This window comes from Leucoraja erinacea, chromosome 5 (genome assembly GCF_028641065.1).
Source record: "Leucoraja erinacea ecotype New England chromosome 5, Leri_hhj_1, whole genome shotgun sequence".
Lineage (NCBI taxonomy): Eukaryota > Metazoa > Chordata > Chondrichthyes > Rajiformes > Rajidae > Leucoraja > Leucoraja erinaceus.
In genome coordinates, this window is record NC_073381.1 from 45438126 (window position 1) to 45457331 (window position 19206).

General features: G+C 43.2%; 1 protein-coding gene across 1 annotated transcript in view; it reads left to right on the forward strand.

The window, feature by feature from the left end:
* The first annotated feature begins 242 nt into the window (after nt 1–242).
* znf512 (zinc finger protein 512) overlaps nt 243–19206 on the forward strand; it is a 38123-nt gene continuing 19159 nt past the window's right edge. The window contains exons 1-6 of the mRNA XM_055635488.1: nt 243–382; nt 2600–2693; nt 9019–9086; nt 11792–11862; nt 14364–14557; nt 15688–15780. Coding sequence (XP_055491463.1) covers nt 2609–2693; nt 9019–9086; nt 11792–11862; nt 14364–14557; nt 15688–15780 — 511 coding nt within the window. The 5' untranslated portion in view covers nt 243–382; nt 2600–2608. The remainder of the gene's footprint in view (nt 383–2599; nt 2694–9018; nt 9087–11791; nt 11863–14363; nt 14558–15687; nt 15781–19206) is intronic.

The following is a 19206-nucleotide window of genomic DNA, read 5'->3' on the forward strand; positions in this document are numbered from 1 at the left end:
GATGACTACGCTTCACAATATACAACAAATATCCTGTGTATATGTATATAAACTATTCAGTACATGGTCTAATTTTCCACATATCATACCTCATCTACCATCTTTTTTCTTTCCCCTCTCACACTGTTTCTAAAACATGAACTCTTCTTCTTGATTCACCCTCCTGTGTTGTGATTGTTGAGTTGTGCGCCCTCTCTGTGCGGCGTGCGATACTGCAGGCGCATTTTGCTCGCTGCCGCTGTGAGTGAGTGAGTGAGAGAGAGAGAGAGACGGTCGGTCGGACGGAAGTGCCGAGCCGAGCCGAGCCGAGCCACTCCTTACCCCTGGTGCAGCGACGTCACTGCCGAGCGAGCGAGCGAGCGAGTGTTTTGCGATTTGAAAGGTACTGTGGCTGCGGCATTCAACCCATTATTTAATTGTAACTACGCTTTGAAACCTGCAATGGAAACTAAAGGTCCCTCGCCCCGTTCTCCCCGGTCGCAGGGAAGCGTCTGCCACTCGCGTTTAGTTCTGTACATTGTGGAGGAGGCGGGTTCCTTGTTCACGCCATTTTATTTTTTATTGAAGGGACTTTAAAAAAATAAATATGTGCTCCTTTGAAATATTATTTCCATCGTGTGGGATCTGTGTGAGATAAGGACTGGGTGTGGAAGAGAAACGCGATTAAAAAAAACCAAAACGCTTTTCAGCCTCGAAAATTTGTTTTTGTTTTTTAATTACCTCTTAGGACTGCGAAGCTCTGGTTCCTTTTGATTGAAAGTTTGTCTTTTTGGTCACCAGCTGCTTCCCCCCCCCATAATCTGCATTGTTCCTGTGTTGTGGGGGGTGCTGTGCAGGAGCTGGGCAGACGTGTTTATCGTTAATCACTTTAGCTCCTATTTGTCTGCAGCTTTGTTTTTGGAGGGTGGTATTTAAAAAAAACAAGCAATATGTCCACGACCTTGGGCCAATCAATTAGAATTTCCAAAGGACTCTTATCCAATTGTTACTTAACGTTATGGCTAAGTGTTCCCCAAAATGAAAATATTTAAAAGTTTTGTGCTTTAACGTTAACATTGCATGAATAGCTTGCCAGTACCCATTTTTGTAGCCAGATGTGGGGATCAGCTTTTAAAGTGATGGTTATTATCCGAGGACGATGGACTCATTTAGTGTTACTAAATATGGGTTTCTACATTAGGTTGAAAAGAACAAGCTGATTCCTCTGCAGTAACGTTACAACGAACTATTTTGTATCAAGGCGTTTTCTTTCAGGAAATGTCACTTGTGATTTTGTCAAACCCATTAGTTGATTATTTCTCTTTCACAATCTCTGCATTTGTTTGAGCTCACAAAATACAAGTACCATTCTCTTGCTCTGAAAGCTATAACAGTTTGTTATAACTGATAGTCTCCATCCAGATCGAGTGGCACAACTAGTAGAGCTGTTGTCTTGCAGTGCTAGATACCCGAGCTGAGTTCTGCCCTTAGGCGCTGACTATATGGAGTTTTGCAGGTGGTCAAAAGGTTGGCCATGCATTAAGTCTTAAGGAGTGCCAATTGTGGATGGAAGACATTATGGATGGAAGAAACATGTGAGCCCAGGATTGCAGTGGTGTAATGTAAAAATAAGATTGGAATATGTATTGCTTATACAGTAATATTAGCAGGAATGGTGCTACAATGCAATGAGAGTTCAGGTTCCACAAACTGCAAATTCTTTAGTACAGTACAATTTGCATTTTGAATCCATTGCAGGAAAGAAATACTCTATTGTTGGCAAAGAAGTGACCACTCTGGTCTCAGGAAAACAATTGGAGGGCTCCCAGAAAAGAAGTGTGAGCAAGATGAAACTTAAGAATTTTTGGGAGAGAAGATCTTTGAAACTATGCGCAACAAACAAATAGGAAGAGAAATGTAATCCATTGAAAATTAATTGAATAAAAACAATACGAAAATGGTTGTGTTTAGAGGACAGTTTACCCAAACAAAAACAATAAATGTATTGGTTAGTAAAGCTACAGAAGGAAGAAATTGTCTTTAAATGGTATGTTGAACACAATCCCAATGTATTTAACAGGAACATTATCTAACAAAATCAAAAAACGACCACTTGAAGAGTGAAGCTGATAACGAAAAGCTTGGTCAAAGTAGCCTGTTCAGTTCTGTTTCTTTTTTGATTCTCCTGGAATATCACATTAGTTGAATTTCTGTTAGAGGTAAAAAGTAAAACTATTCATGTTGTTCAATAGAATTATTGTATCATAAGATCGTTAGACATAGGAGCAGAATTAGGCCAAATCTTTTTTTTTTTAATGATAAGTTTTGGCTTCATTTGTAACGTCCAACAATTATTTCACACGCTAATAATTTTAAGGAGCAAAAATCTTTCGCATTCTATTTGTGTTTCTAGAACTGGTCCATTACGAAGGAGTTTCAGATCACAATGTATCACTTTCTACTTTAGTAAAAAATCTTTGCATAGCTATGAACACTTGTCTGCCTACCCCCCCCCCCCCCCCCCCCCCCCTCCCTTTATATTCATTAAGCCTAAAAATGTGGCCATTTTACTTTAATGCCCTTTAGAATTATATTCTTATTATTTACAATACTTTTTTAGTTTCTTGTGATGGCACAAAAGAACAAGCTAAGCTCTGCTGTGGAGGTTTCAAGCAAGAAATTCCAAAAATCTAAACACAAGACAAAGGCTCAAGGTAAACTGAGAATGTGATAATTATGCATGTTGTTTCATTAACGACTGAGTTTTAAACATTTTCAAGAAAAGTAACTTTGAATATACCTTTGAACCCAGCATTGAAACTAAATTTTGGACATGAAGTTTGGTGCAACATGTGAATGCTATTCTGTTGCATGGTTGACATTAGCACTTAGTCAAATCCTCTGCTCATAAATACTAGACCTAAAATTGATTTTTTTAATTTGTCATCTTCTTAGAGATATTAGCTTTATTAGGATTATATGACATAAAGACCCAACAGTAAAGTTTGAAACATTGTAATGATTTGAACAAATTACGCTGCTTTTCCGACTGAGAAACGGATACATTTAAAACAATGTCAGCATATCCACCTTAGAACCATATGAAAGATAAAAACAATTGTTTTACTTTATCCGTCTTTAGTTTTTAATGCTTTTTGTAGTAAACCATTGTCAGGTGTAGTAGTGTTTCCACTTGTGAGATGGAAGCTTGTCTTTATGCCAGACATACAATAGATAAGTCTCTGCACATTATACAATGCTTTGAAAATTACATATTGTTGATGAACTCAAAGCTATTTTGAGATGCGATAGCACAGCATGCTATCCAATTGTGCCTGTGCTTGACAGATTTCAAGAATTCTATTCTTCTAGCTTTGTGGTGTATGCAAGTTATAATGCAAAACAATAGCAGGGCAAGGCCAGTGGCATAGTCAAGGATGAGTTGCACCCTGGCCACTCCCTCTTCTCCTCTCACCCATCGTGCAAAAGGTATAGAAATATGAAAATGCACACCTCTAGATTCGGGGACAGTTTCTTCCCAGCTGTTATGGAAACATAGAAAATAGGTGCAGGAGTAGGCCATTCGGCCCTTCGAGCCTGCACCGCCATTCAATATGATCATGGCTGATCATCCAACTTAGTACCCCATACCTGCCATCTCTCCATACCCCCTGATCCCTTTAGCCACAAGGGCCACATCTAACTCCCTCTTAAATATAGCCAATGAACTGGCCTCCACTACCTTCTGTGGCAGAGAATTCCACAGATTCACCACTCTCTATGTAAAAAATGATTTTCTCATCTCGGTCCTAAAAGACTTCCCTCTTATCCTCAAACTGTGACCCCTTGTTCTGGACTTCCCTAACATCAGGAATAATCTTCCAGCATCTAGCCTGTCCAACCCCTTAAGAATTTTTTAAGTTTCTATAAGATTCCCCCCTCAATCTTCTAAATTCTAGCGAGTACAAGCCGAGTCTATCTAGTCTTTCTTCATATGAAAGTCCTGCCATCCCAGGAATCAGTCTGGTGAACCTTCTCTGTACTCCCTCTATGGCAAGAATGTCTTTCCTCAGATTAGGAGACCAAAACTGTACGCAATACAGTTGTGGTCACCAAGACCCTGTACAACTGCAGTAGAACCTCCCTGCTCTTATACTCAAATTCTTTTGCTATGAATGCTAACTTACCATTTGCTTTCTTCACTGCTTGCAGCCTACTTTCATTGACTGGTGCACCATGATATCCAGGTCTCGTTGCACCTCCCCTTTTCCTAATCGGCCACCAATTGAATCACAAGTGGCATAATTGATGCCAAATGATTATAGAATTGAACCACAAGTGGAGAGCAGTCCTAAACTACTGTCTATCTCATTGGTGATCCTTAGACTATCTTTGATCAGACTTTACTCGCTTTATCTTGCACTAAACGTTATTCCCTTATCAGATATCTGTACGGTGTGAATGAATCAGTTATAATCATGTATTATCTTTCCACTGATTGGTTAGCAAACAACAAAAGCTTTTCACTGTATCTCAGTACACGTGACTAGGGCTCTCACTTAACTATTTTTCTCTGTTGCCAGCCGGGCAACGTAGGCAGATTTTTAGGTTGCGCAATGACAGTTTAGGTGGTCATTTAAGATGACTTGCATGACGCATGCGATAATGTGCTTGGACGAAGTGCGTAGTTACTAGTCGGAATTATGCTCAATGAAGCATTGACATATTATTTCTGGTTCAAATAAAGTCACAAACTAAACATACTCACCAATCAAGACATGATATATACCACAATGACAGGCAGCTAAATTATAATACAGTATCTCAACTCTTTTTACACGTTGCAATGAATGCAATTTCTATTATTTCTTTCCACTTCCAAACAAAAATGTGGTTGTATTACTCAGCTTATGATCAACCTCGGTGACACCAAGCGCAGGCTTGGCGGTCGCTTCGCACAACAACTCCACTCAGTTCGTAATAACTAACCTGATCTGATGGCTCAGCACTTCAACTCCCCCTCCCATTCTGAATCCGACCTTTCTGTCCTGGGCCTCCATGGCCAGAGTGAGGCCACCCGCAAATTGGAGGAAAAGCACCTCGTATTTCGCTTGGGTAGTTTATACCCCAGCAGTATGAACATTGGCTTCTCCAATTTCAGGTAGTCTTTACTTTCTCCCTCCTTCCCCTCCCCTTCCCAGCTCTCCCACAGCCTACTGTCTCCGCTCCTTCCTTTCTTTTTCATGTCCCGCCCCCCCCCCCACCCCCCCCCCCCCCCCCCGACCCCCGACATCAGTCAAAAGAAAGGTCTCGGCCCGAAACTTTGCTTATTCCTTCATTCCATAGATGTTGCCTCACTCGCTGATTTTCTCCAGCTTTTTTGTCTACCACCCATTCACACAAGTTCTGGTATCCCACTTTCCTCACCCACTCCCTACACATTAAGGGCAATTTTACAGAGACAAGTTAACCTACAAAGCCAACGCGTCGATGGGATGTGGGAGGAAACCCACTTTTGTTTCATATTGTGAGTAGTTGTTATTGAAATAATAAGTATAATGTTAGATCTATGAGCTCTGAGGTTCCTGAACAACCCCAGATGGTATACACAGACACAGCCACCCAAGGAACATTAGGTTACACAGAAAAGCTGGAGAAACTCAGCGGGTGCAGCAGCATCTATGGAGCGAAGGAAATAGGTAACGTTTCGGGCCGAAACCCTTCTTCAGACTGATCAGGGGTGGGGACAAGAAAGGGAAAAGGAGGAGTAGCCGGAAGGCTGGAGGGTGGGAGGAGACAGCAGGGGAGCTGAGGAAGGGGAGGAGACAGCAAGGACTAACAGAATTGGGAGAAGTCGATGTTCATGCCCCCGGGGTGCAGACTCCCCAAACGGAATATGAGGTGCTGTTCCTCCAATTTCCGGTGCTGCTCGCTGTGGCCATGGAGGAGACCCAGGACAGAGAGGTCGGAGACGGAGTGGGAGGGGGAGTTGAAGCTCTACAAAGCTGAGGCCACGCGCCAACTATCGGACACCTCCTCCTACTTACCCCTGGACCATGACCCCACTGACGAGCACCAGGCCACCATCTCCAGCACCATCACCAACTTCATCCACTCCAATGCCCTACCCGACCGAGCCTCCAACCTCATCGTTCCCCAGCCCCGCACAGCCCGATTTTACCTTCTCCCTAAAATCCACAAACCAGATTGTCCCGGAAGACCCATTGTCTCCGCCTGTTCGTGCCCCACCGAACTCATTTCCAAATACCTTGACTCCATCCTATCACCCTTGGTTAAATCCCTCCCTACCTATGTCCAAGACACCTCAGACACTCTCCGTCGTCTCCGCGCATTCAATTCTCTAGGCCCTCACCCCCTCATCTTCACCATGGACGTCCAATCACTATACACCTCCATCCCCCACCACGATGGTCTCACAGCCCTCCGGTTCTTCCTCGACCAGAGAAGCAACCCATACCCAGCCACTGACACTCTCCTCCGCCTAGCGGAGCTGGTCCTTACCCTCAATAACTTCGAGTTCGACTCCTCCCACTTCCTCCAAATACAAGGCGTAGCTATGGGCACACGCATGGGCCCCAGCTATGCCTGCCTATTTGTAGGTTACGTCGAACAATCCTTGTTCCATACATACCAGGGCCCCATCCCCAACCTCTACCTCCGCTACATCGACGACTGCTTTGGTGCCACCTCCTGCACCCGCACACAACTGACTGACTTCATCCACTTCACCACTAATTTCCACCCGGCACTGAAATACACCTGGACCATCTCCGACACTTCCCTACCATTCCTTGACCTCACTATCTCCATTGCAGGCGATAGACTTCTAACCGACATACACTATAAACCCACTGACTCCCATGGCTATCTGGACTACACTTCTTCCCACCCTGCTTCCTGTAAGGACTCCATCCCCTACTCCCAATTCCTCCGTCTACGCCGTATCTGCTCCACGGATGAGGCGTTCCACACCAGGACATCTGAAATGTCCTCACTATTCAGGGAACGGGGGTTCCCCTCCTCCACCATAAATGAGGCTCGCACCAGGGTCTCTTCCATACCCCGCAACACTGCTCTCTCTCCCCATCCCCGCACTCGCAACAAGGGCCGAGTCCCCCTAGTCCTCACCTTTCACCCCACCAGCCATCACATACAAAAAATAATCCTCCGTCAGTTTCGCCACCTCCAACGTGACCCCACTACTGGCCACATCTTCCCATCTCCCCCCATATCTGCCTTCCGCAAAGACCGCTCCCTCCATAACTCACTTGTCAATTCTTCCCTTCCCTCTCGGTCCACCCCCTCCCCGGGCACTTTCCCTTGCCGGCCGCAGCAGATGCAACACTTGTCCCTTTACCTCCCCCCTCAACTCCTTTCAGGGACCCAAGCAATCGTTCCAGGTGCGACAGAGGTTTACCTGCATCTCTTCCAACCTCATCTATTGCGTCCGCTGCTCTAGATGTCAGCAGATCTATATCGGTGAGACCAAGCGGAGGTTGGGCGATCGTTTCGCCGAACACCTCCGCTCGGTCCGCAATAACCTAGCTGACCTCCCGGTGGCTCAGCACTTCAACTCCCCCTCCCACTCCGTCTCCGACCTCTCTGTCCTGGGTCTCCTCCATGGCCACAGCGAGCAGCACCGGAAATTGGAGGAACAGCACCTCATATTCCGTTTGGGGAGTCTGCACCCCGGGGGCATGAACATCGACTTCTCCCAATTCTGTTAGTCCTTGCTGTCTCCTCCCCTTCCTCAGCTCCCCTGCTGTCTCCTCCCACCCTCCAGCCTTCCGGCTACTCCTCCTTTTCCCTTTCTTGTCCCCACCCCTGATCAGTCTGAAGAAGGGTTTCGGCCCGAAACGTTGCCTATTTCCTTCGCTCCATAGATGCTGCTGCACCCGCTGAGTTTCTCCAGCTTTTCTGTGTAACCTTCGATTCTCCAGCATCTGCAGTTCCCTCTTTAACACAAGGAACATTAGGTATTTGATTGGTGGATGAGTATTGCTCCCCTTCCTTATTGCGCTTTTTTTCTGTCTTCCTGTTGAAGAGTGTGGTGCTCTATGCTTTCCTGGTGCTCTTTCTCCATTATCAATAGTCTGGTACCAGGAATTTCAACATCAACATGAGGATGTTACATTTCAGATCAAAAACACTTCCTTCTGGAAATCTCTTCTTGAGACTAAGCTCAATGTGAAGATCTTGTTGTGGGAATCAGATATTCGGTATGCCCTACCCATCAAAGATGAACCTGCACAGAGCTTCATTGCTGGAGATGTTGGCCTGGGAGATGGTACTGATGTTGGTACATCTTCTCCACTAATGAGTTTAAGGAATTTTCTGAGCTGCCTCTCTAGGTCTACTTAGTTGCTACAAAAGATTTTCCATGTTTTTGAAGTATTGGGGAGAGCAGGAATCACAGCTACTTAGTATGCCATGAGTTTAATATTGAATTTGAGGTCTTGGTCTTTAATTGATCTTTATTCAGCCAGCCAAAGCCTGTTGCGAGTGATGATGAATTTTGTCGTTAATGTTTGCCTATGTTGAAATAGATATGAAGAGTGATTAATGTTTTCCATTATCTTGTAAATTCTGATTGCTGGGGGGCAGTGTTATGCAATGGAGGAAGGCTAGATGAAATATCCCAGAGTTCCAGATGCTTGGTGTAAGACCCATCCTCTGTGAAAGCCTAAGCAGTGACTTGGAGGTCAGATATCATCTTTGTACTGTAAACTTATGGTGGAAGTTGGCATTCTTTAACCTTCAACTCTGGTTGTTACAGATGCTTAAATTTTAATTGGTTGTAACCCAAAGAGTGCTTATGTGCTAGTGTACTGGGTATCGTTTTTTGAAGAACAATGCAGTATATTAATATTTTTCCTTTGCTAATAATTTCTCAGATTTGCATTTCTTTTTACTTATGTCCTTTCTTATTTTTAATACCACCAATTGTAGGTGAATTCATAATCTATTGTGCATGATATGTAGATTCCCAAAACATATATTTTACTTGTTTATTGTAAGGAAGTAAAAAGAAGACTCGGAGTGAAGAGAAAGTGACAGCAAAAAATATTAATAATTTGGAATTTCAGGTAAGAATCCATTTTCTCTTCATTATCAGTCACATAAGTCAATATCCCTTGCCCATGCCACCCAGATTGCAGTAACAGTGGGGCAATTGTTTAGTGTTTCCTCTGACTTAAGATCATATTTCTGGAATGGAGAAATCTCTAATAATAATACTCTAGAAATGGTTGTCATAAATGTAGTAAGTTTTATTACCCTGGCTTTTAAAATTTGTATCCATTTTATTTGCAACATTTTGCGCAGTTTATATTTTCACCAAACTAGTTTCCTTAGCTAATTATAAGCCTGAAGTCAGCTTGAATATGATTATCAAATGTGCCGAATTGCATTTTTTTGCAGGTAAGCAGTGAATGCAAAACAACAGGATGGTACAAATATTGTAATGCAATCTGAAATAGTGCAAACAATGGAATTACCAAATGTGTAGAATTGAGAGTAGAAATACATTGCGGCAACTCCAGTAAGGGGTTGTGAAAGAGGTGATTGGTTCAGGAGTCCAATAGCAGTGGGGTAGAAGCTGTTCTTAAGTCTACTTATCCAGGCTTTCAATATATTGCGACTTCTCTCGGAAATTAGAGGACAGAAAATGGAATGTCCAGGATGGTAGAAAAACCTGATAATACCTCCAGCTTTCCTGATGCAATGCACCATGGAGTTGGACTGGATGTAAGGAAGTGTTGACTGGATTGTGTTCACCACTCTGCAGGTTTAGGCAGACAAGAGCAGAGCAGTTGCCATACCAGACTGAGATGCATCCTGTCAAATACTTTCTATGGCGTATCTATTGAAGTTCAAGAGTATCCTTGTGGACATGCTGAATATTCTCAACCTTCACCAGTTGTTCTTCATTCCTCTACTGATCCCCTTTTTAAATATGCAATTGTTGCAGTATTTGTGGCTTTGCGTCAGCAACAAACCACGCAAATGTTCTTTTGTTATAAAGAGTTAAGAAACCTCTTAAAGAGATGTACAGAATCATGAGAGGAATTGATTGGGTAAATGCAGAGTCTTGCGCAGAGTAGGGGAATTGGGAACTAGGTTTAAGGAGAGGGGGGAAAGACATATTTGGAACCTGAGGGGAACATTTTTTACACACAGGGTGGTGGGTGTATGGAACGTGCTGCCCACGTTTAAGAAACATTTGAACAGGTACATGGATAGGACATGTATAGAGGGATATGGGCCAAAAAACGGAGGGATATCGATCGCTATTTATAGGCTTCCATTGCAGTGAGAAATGGTCAGATATCCCTCCGTTTTTTTCCCGTTGTCGGGGGTCTGAAAACGACCGCTACAGACGGCACTATGTACAGCCTCCCCCGCCCGCCCGCGGAGATGATCAGCGGCTCCGCATTCGCGAAGCGGACGCTTATTAATTGAGACCGCGGCTTCACTTTACCGCGAGTACCTATGTCCCGTGATCGGAGCACTTTTTCCCGGTAAGTTTTCGCAGGCAGCTCCGAGATTAGCTGTTAAAGACTTATTACTCTACAGCAGGCTGGCATTAGTGACAATGTTTAATTTACTGTGTTATTGATACATATAGTTTAGGCCCTCAATTTCATGAATGAATGAAGTAAGTGAATGAATGAAGTAAGTGAATGAATGAAGTAAGTGAATTAATGAATTTATTCACATTATAAAATGGTGCAATTAAATTAATTAAACTCCATACAGATAGATTTTCATAAATTCAGACTTTAGATCTTACCTTTTAGTTAGAGTTGGTCCCTGGCTGTCTAAATCTTTGTGTTCCAAGACCTCAGCAGGGACTTTGCTTTCAAGGCTTTCTTGCACTTTAATCCACTTCGCAGCACTTTCTTCAGCCTTTTTAATGCTTTTGCCACTAAATACAATTACCTGCTGCAAATTTCCACGACATTTATTCCACAGAACAAATCGGAATCTCCAGTAAAACGGGCATCTGTGAAGCCCCCTTAGCCATTTTGTGTGCTAGCCTGAAGCAAAGCGCGTGATTGGCCAACTGGCAGACAAATCAATGTTAAACGTGATTTGATTGGATTAAAAATTACCCGAAAATTTTCAGGTTTTTCTCTAATTTAATAAAAAATATGCATGTCTTCTTCATATCGAGTTTCAGGGGTGATTTATATATATTTGTTTACACAATATGTGAAAATTTCATGTAGTTTGGTGACTTGGGTCACGAAATCCCATTTCTAGACACATTTTTGATGCTCGGCCCACAGCCTACTGCCCGATATAAAATTTGACCCATTTTCATCTAAAAAAAAATCAGGCACGAGATACTTCATCAGTGGGAGAACCTTCTCACCTCTGACTGCGTAGCATACAGTATGTTGGGAAATCTGCCCTTTTTCAATATTTCAGTTTTCAATAATGATATGTCAGAATACGGATCGTGGAACTTCATTAAGCACAGTATATGTTATGGGTAGTGAAACGTTAACTAAAACCAACGATTGTATTTTTTGTAATGAACATGGCTGACCTGATGTACTAAATTCTTCAGTCTGAAGAAGGGTCTCAACCCAAAATCTCGCCTACCCCTTCTCTCCATAGATACTGCCTCACCCGCTGAGTTTCTCCAGCATTTCTGTCTACTAGATTCTTAAACTAATTAACATTCATGAACCTCATAAAGCTGGTGGAGTTCAAATATTTTATTTTAATTTCTACAGAGTATTATAACTGTACAATAATAACACTTTGAAGCTTTTCTTTTCAGAGTACTGAACCTCCTGAAAAAGACTTGGAACCAAGAATTCAAAAGATAAAGATCACTTTGGGTGATGAGAAGTGTGTACAACTTAAATTGAATAATCTGTTTTTGGTTAAATACTGAAGTAGGAAGTTTTATATTTGCCTTTTGATAATATTTGTTCTTATTTTGTTAAATAGCTGTCTTGCCGATTATTTGCTTTTGCAGTGAATTTTGGCAACAGAATCAGAAATGACTTAAATGTTTTATAAATAAGTGTGTTGTTTTTATCAGGACTGCATTTCCTGAAACAATGGTGGAAACATTTGAACTGGTAGGATTGAAAATAGTAGCAAAGATTGTTTAGAAAACTCAACTAAACAGCTGGTGCAGGCAAGATAAGGTGATAACGTTCCCTACTTAAAAACAGACAACACACAATGGGTTATAGACAATAGGTGCAGGAGTAGGGAATTCGGCCCTTCGAGCCAGCACCGCCATTCAATGTGATCATGGCTGATCATCCCCAATCAGTACCCTATTCCTGCCTTTTCCCCATATCCCCTGACTCCGCTATCTTTAAGAGCCCTATCTAGCTCTCTCTTGAAAGTATCCAGAGAACCGGCCTCCACCGCCCTCTGAGGCAGAAAATTCCACAGACTCACAACTCTCTGTGAGAAAAAGTGGTTCCTCGTCTCCGTTCTAAATGGCTTACTCCTTATTCTTAAACTGTGGCCCCTGGTTCTGGACTCCCCCAACATCGGGAACATGTTTCCTGCCTCTAGCCAAACCGTTAACAATCTTATATGTTTCAATAAGATACCCTCTCATCCTTCTAAACTCCAGAGTGTACAAGCCCAGCCGCTCCATTCTCTTAGCATATGGCAGTCCCGCCATCCCGGGAATTAAACTTGTAAACCTACGCTGCACTCCCTCAATAGCAAGAATGTCCTTCGTCAAATTAGGGGACCAAAACTGCACACAATACTCCAGGTGTGGTCTCACTAGGGCCCTATACAACTGCAGAAGGACCTCCTTGCTCCTATACACAATTCCTCTTGTTATGAAGGCCAACATGCCATTTGCTTTCTTCACTGCCTGCTGTACCTGCATGCTTATTTTCATTGACTGATGAACAAGGACCCCCAGATCCCGTTGTACTTCTCCTTTTCCCAATTTGACACCATTTAGATAATAATCTGCCTTCTTGTTTTTGCTACCAAAGTGCATAACCTCACATTTATCCACATTAAACTGCATCTGCCTACTAACCCAACCTATTGGTTAGGTAAATCAACTCAAGCTTTACTGAATCATTAGCAGGCGGAAGTGTCGGGGATACACCAGTCAAGTAAGAGACTGACACTTGACTTCCCCGAGCCACCACTTCTCTGAAAAAAGACTCACAAGCCATGGTAACAAGATGCATCACTCCAGGACAAGTCTGTGCTTGGTTGGCACCTTCAGGACAAGACATTTCAAAGGCATCTTATCAGTTGGCACCTTTCCACTTCCCACTGCTGCTCTGAGCCCAAGGGGAGGGAGAGGAGCGGGACCCGGAGCAACAACTAGGCCGCAGCCTCGGCCTCTCCCGCGTCCCGGCTTGAGGCTGCTCGGCCAATCCCCCCCGACAGCCCCCGCTTCAAGTACGGGATTTGAAATGACTGCTGGGGCTAGATCTGGGGGGCGGCGGCGCTGCTGCTCCGAGCCCTCGGGGAGGTGAGGAGAGGAGTGGGATAGAGGGAGAGGAGGAGATAGGGAGGGGAGTGGGGTTATGGAAGGAAAGAGGGAGTGACTGAGGGTAGGGGGATGAGAGGAGACGGGAAAGAAGAGGGTGAAGAAGAGGAGGAGGGAGTGCTGGGGATGAGGGTGAATGGAGGAGGATAGTAAGAAGAGGGATGGCGAGGTAATGGAGGAGAGGTGAGGGGAGGAAGCAGAGGAGGGTTGGTGGAAGGTGGGAGAGGGAGGGTAATGGAATAGGGGCTGAAGAGGAAGAATGAGATGCGTTCACATTGATCTTATATGTTACAAGTTATTGCCATTTTAAACTAAAAATGTCTGCTGTGCCTGCGCAGTTGGGGGCTATGGGTAAGTGGTGGAATATTGCGTTGGGGGAACGGGACCCAACAGGTCCGCAGTTGGTCTGTAATAATAATTAATCTTGCACTTTTATGGTCCCGTTTTAAGAAGAAAAAACAGCAAGTATATGGGACATAGAAATAGACCTGAACTCCATATGGACTTTTGCCGTTGTTTACTTCTGACCCCATCAGCATGTCCATAGATGCCATTTTCTCACGTCATCGGCTGCACCCACCCCCCTAAATTGCAACCCTTTTTTTACTCACTTAGTGAATTGCCTTTCTAACCATCATCCAGTCAAAACTTTTCTCATTAATTCCCTATTTGATTTAACAAGTTTTATTATTCACCCTATTTTTGATTTTGCCCAGTGATGTTTCATTGAGGTTCGCTCTCCCCCCCCCCAACCCCCCTCCACTCCATAACTATTAGTCATCTCTTTTGTACTTGTGTGCAGAATTTTAATGATAGTTGAATCATAAACAAATCACATAGTTTATTATTTTTTTTTTACCAGGGACAAACAATACAAAAGCAACTTTGTTTCCAAGGACAGCAATGAGGAATCTTTCAGTGATGTTTCATCTTCAACATCAGAAGACAAGGTCAATGGCGAGGATGATGGGCAGTTGTCAATTCGAAAGCCAAGATACTGGTTAGAGATGAAGGGAATGGAGGCTGATGTGGAAAGTTGCAAGCATAAAGGGAAAGGTAAATTGTGTAGTTTGTAGATAGCTTATAACTGATCGCATACTCCAAAAATAGGTACCTTATTTCCTGGCAATGAAGACGCACCTGTGTCAAAGACGCATCCCCAATTTTAGTTGCTAAATTTTGAAAAAAGGATGGCGGGACAGGATCATGGGTTTGGTTTTGTCCAGGGATCGGCAACATCGTGTGCGTGCCCTAATACTTGCTGCAGTTTCCAGATCCCTCGCGTCCCCGGGACTGGCTTCAGTTCCCAGATCCCTCGTGTCCCTGGCCGAAGGACACTGTGGCTGGCTGGCGGTGGGCCGGCAGAAGGCTCAGGGGTCGCAGCCGATTCCGCTGTCCGGTCCCGGCGGCCACTCACAACCACCCGAGGTACTTCCCTCCTTGGGCCAGACTCTCCACACACTGTGAAAGGAACTCTTTCCCCCCCCAAGCGGCACTGTCCTTTTTCAGCCACTTCCCATCAGCTGCCAGCAGTGAGGGATAGACTTGGCTATCCCTCGGTACAGCAACATCGTTCTTGATGTTGCTGTACTGAGGGATAGCCCAGTCTATCTTTCTTGGCTAACAACCTAACCATCGGCCTCCAAGACACAGGTATATTTTTGTGCCTTATTTATGGGTAAAAAAATAGCGTCTTCATTGCCTGGAAATACGGTAAGTTAATATGAAGGATTGGAATTGTGAAGGTTATGGTGCATGCAATGAGTAGCCATGACATCAAACCTACTTTATGCTAAACTGCACAATCTTAATCACTGAAAAACATATTCAATTTTATCATCAGCATTCTTAATTATCAAACGATGATTTTGATACAGTTGGAGGTTAGTTTTCATAACAGATAATTGTTGCTTCATTTAATACTTGTCTAATGTTTTCTTATGTAATTGTTTGGTGATTTGTTACTCTGCAGACAATTCCTTTTATACTAAACATGAGTAATAACAAAGCAGATATTGTAATATCCCCAGTACCTGTTGGTTCTGACTATACATTGTACACAATCAGAAAATAGAGTTGCATGTATATTTTTGTATTTTGTAGTTTTCTTTTAGCAACTCAATAGATTTATATATTTCTAAAATAAAGATAACCTTCAAATTTTAAACTAGTTATTTTTATAATAGAACGTAAAGCTACGCAGAAGAAAAGAAAAATGAATAGTGTTGATACTGATGAAGAAAATTATGAATCTTCTCGTAAAGGAAGAAAGCTTGCAGGTATGAAAAATGTGCATCAGAAATATTTTGAAATGTTCCCATAACAGTTATTTCTGGTGCTTTGTTCATGATTAATTAAGCCTTGACATGTGTACATTTGCAAAGGATTGTTGTTTAGATTTATACATTAATTTTGAAGTTTAGATTCGCTATCACTGGCATCTGATCTAGATTATGACCCTCTAGAGGATGTATGTAACATATGATTGGTTCAAGCAAATGCAAAGCCATTGGCTGAAGAACTTTATTAAATCATGAAGTATAAGCTTGGAAATGGTAAAAGAATATCGTTTAGAAAGTGGAAATGATATGAGGAATAAAACAAGGAGTTGACAGAAAAATAAAAAGTAAAAAATATATTTAAATCTTTTACACGGATTGAAGTTCTGGAGAAATTAGACTCCACCTTAAAAAATTATATTTTCAATTCCAAAAAGGTATTCAGTTCAATTAAATACGCCATTATACGTTCGCCTGCTGTGACAATATGCATGTAATTTAGGCGTATGAGCTGTACTCATTCTCGCACATGCTCAGTAATTCAGTCAGCGATCTTTGACTTGAAAATAAATCATTCCTGCTTTTGATCCCAACACGAGTGTGTGTGGAGCCATCTTTCTCCGTCTAATAGGTGCTATTTTTGCCTATTTCGTAAATAGACACAAATCAAAACATGGTGGCAGCAGTGAAAGTGAAGATTTGTGGATCAAATAGAAGCTATGATGATTAGCAAAAATGTTTTGAAAAGCTTTCAGGAATCTGTTTCAACGCTCAGCGACCTGCATGCATGAGTGGAATGGTATGCAGGTCAGTGAGCACACAAAGGTAAGACACTGTGTGTCAATCAGTGCTGTGGGAGTCGAGGCTTGAAACGACGTGCGGTGGGAGACTGCTTAAAGATAACATAAGCAATTAAGAGCGAGGGGATTCACTGTTATTTCAAAATGGCGCAGGCCAGTCTATTTTTCCACGTGGCTCCACCACCTAATCTAAAACTCAAAGAGAACCAGGTGGAAGAGTGGAAAATGTTTAACCAAATGTATGAAAATTATGCAGTGTTAACAGAACTGGATAAGGAGGAGAAGCAGTATCAAAAAGCAGTATTCCTGCAAACTTGGACCGGAAGGTCTGCAAAACTTCAATACCCTGACGTTCAAAACGGTAGCAGATGAGATGTGAAAGTCATCATCTACAAGATCTCTACCATCACCATAGGAGAGACGAATGAAACATATGAAAGATTCATTTACAATAAACAAGACCAGAAATCGGGGGAAAGCATTGAATCGTATGTTGCAGAGCTGAAGGAGCTTGCTAAGACATGCAACTTCTGCGATTGCCTGAATGAAAGCCTCATTCGAGATCGCATCGTCGTTGGTATTGCAGACCAGTCAACTAGGAAGACACTCCTTCAGAAGAGGAATCTTACACTGCAAGAGACTGGACATATGTAGATCCTCGGAGTGACGAGAATGCAGGTCATCGGCAAAGAGCCGACAATATACAAGGTGGAACGATTCAAACCGATGGAAAAGATGGTTGGTTTTTCTTCGAAGAAGGAGAATCAGGGACGAGTCAAGTGCAAATTCTGTGCAAGGATGCACAAGGGCAGGAAGGAGGACTGCCCAGTGTATGGGAAGGACAGCAACAGAGCGGACGACAAAACCACTTCGCCTGCTGCTGCAAGCAGAGGAAGGAGAGCATGCAGAAACGGGGTCTGCACATTGTCGTAGTCATCTGAAACACTGTCCATTTCCGACACAGAGTCTGAGAGTTGCGTTGAGGTCGATACAGCTGGAAACAATTCCTCTTCAGGCTTATTCGTAGAGATGCAGGTCGGCACAAAGCCATCAAGTTTCAGATTGACTCTTGTGCCAGTGTTAATGTGATTCCCAATCTTGTACCCAACAAAGTGGACATTAGACGGGAGAAAATCGTCTTAAAGATGTATAATGGATCCAACCTGCTGGTAGGACGAAAGTCATAATCCGGAACAAGATGAACAACAAGAAGTGCCGTGTTCACTTCATAGTGGTAAAAGAAGGCTGGCTCACACCGCTCCTGAGCGGCAAAGCTGCACAACAGATGAAACTCATCACGGTTCACTATGAGGATTTCAAGAGCCTGAATGCTGTTTGCGAGGCTGACTCATTACTCAAGAGCTACAATCATGTGTTTGAAGATGAAAGATCGGGAAGACTACCAGGCAAGGTCAAGTTGGTAACGCAGACAGAGGGTGAGACCCCATCACAGTGTCCTGCAAAGCCGGTACCTGTAGCCATGAAAGGGAAGGTCAAGAATAGTCTCATGAAGCTGGTTGAGCAGAACATCTTGACTAAAGTCGAACAACCAACTGAGTGGTGTAGCAGGCTGGTCATTACGGAGAAAAAGGACAGCACAGAGTTGAGGTCCTGCATAGACCCTAGACCCCTCAACAAGTTCTTCAAAAGGGAGATCCACAGAGTATCAGTCATAGAGGATGTACTCCCTGAGCTGTTCAAGGCGAAGATTTTCTCCAAATTCGATCTGACGTCAGGATACCTCCACTGCGAACTAGATGAGGAGAGCAGTTTCCTAACAACCATGAACACCGCCTTTGGGAGATATCGCTGGAAGAGGTTGCCATTTGGACTGAAAGTAAATACAGAGATATTCCAGAAGAAGCTGCAACAAGCCCTAGAAGGATTAAAGGGAGTGGAATGCGTTCCAGATGACATCATCCTATTCGGAGTAGGGGACACCAGAGAAGATGCAGAAAGGAATCATGATGCAAGACTGCAAGATCTTCTTCAGCGATGCAGAGTCAAAGGCATCGAGCTGAACTGGAAGAAATCAGTAGTGAAAACTGCTTGTATCACATTTTTAGGATATGTAGTTAAAGATCGTGGCCTGAAACCGGATCTGAAGAAGATCCAAGCTATCCTCAAGATGCCCAACCCAACCAATCCAACAGAAATCTAAAGATTACAAGGCAGTGTAAACTACTTGGCAAGATTCCTGCCAATGTTGTCGGTCACATTCGAGCCTTTGAGTAGATTGACTCACAAGGAAGCAGAGTGGGAATGGTCATCAGAACATGACATGGCAATGTCAAAGGTCAATGAGCTATTGACAACGGGACCTATCCTGACGTACTACACACCAGATGAATAGTTGACCATACAATGTGATGCAAGCAAGGTAGGTCTAGGTGCAACAGTTATGCAGAAAGGACAACCACTGTCGTATGTGAGTCGAGCATTGACGCCAACCGAGCAGAGATATGCTCAGATTGAGAAGGAGGCACTAGCAATAGTGTTTGCCCTCGAGCGCTTTCATCAGTACACCTACGGACAGAGAGTGATCGTTGAGAGTGACCACAAGCCATTGGAAGTCATTGTCAAAAAGCCTCTGTTTAGAGCGCCAAGACGACTTCAGGCATGATGG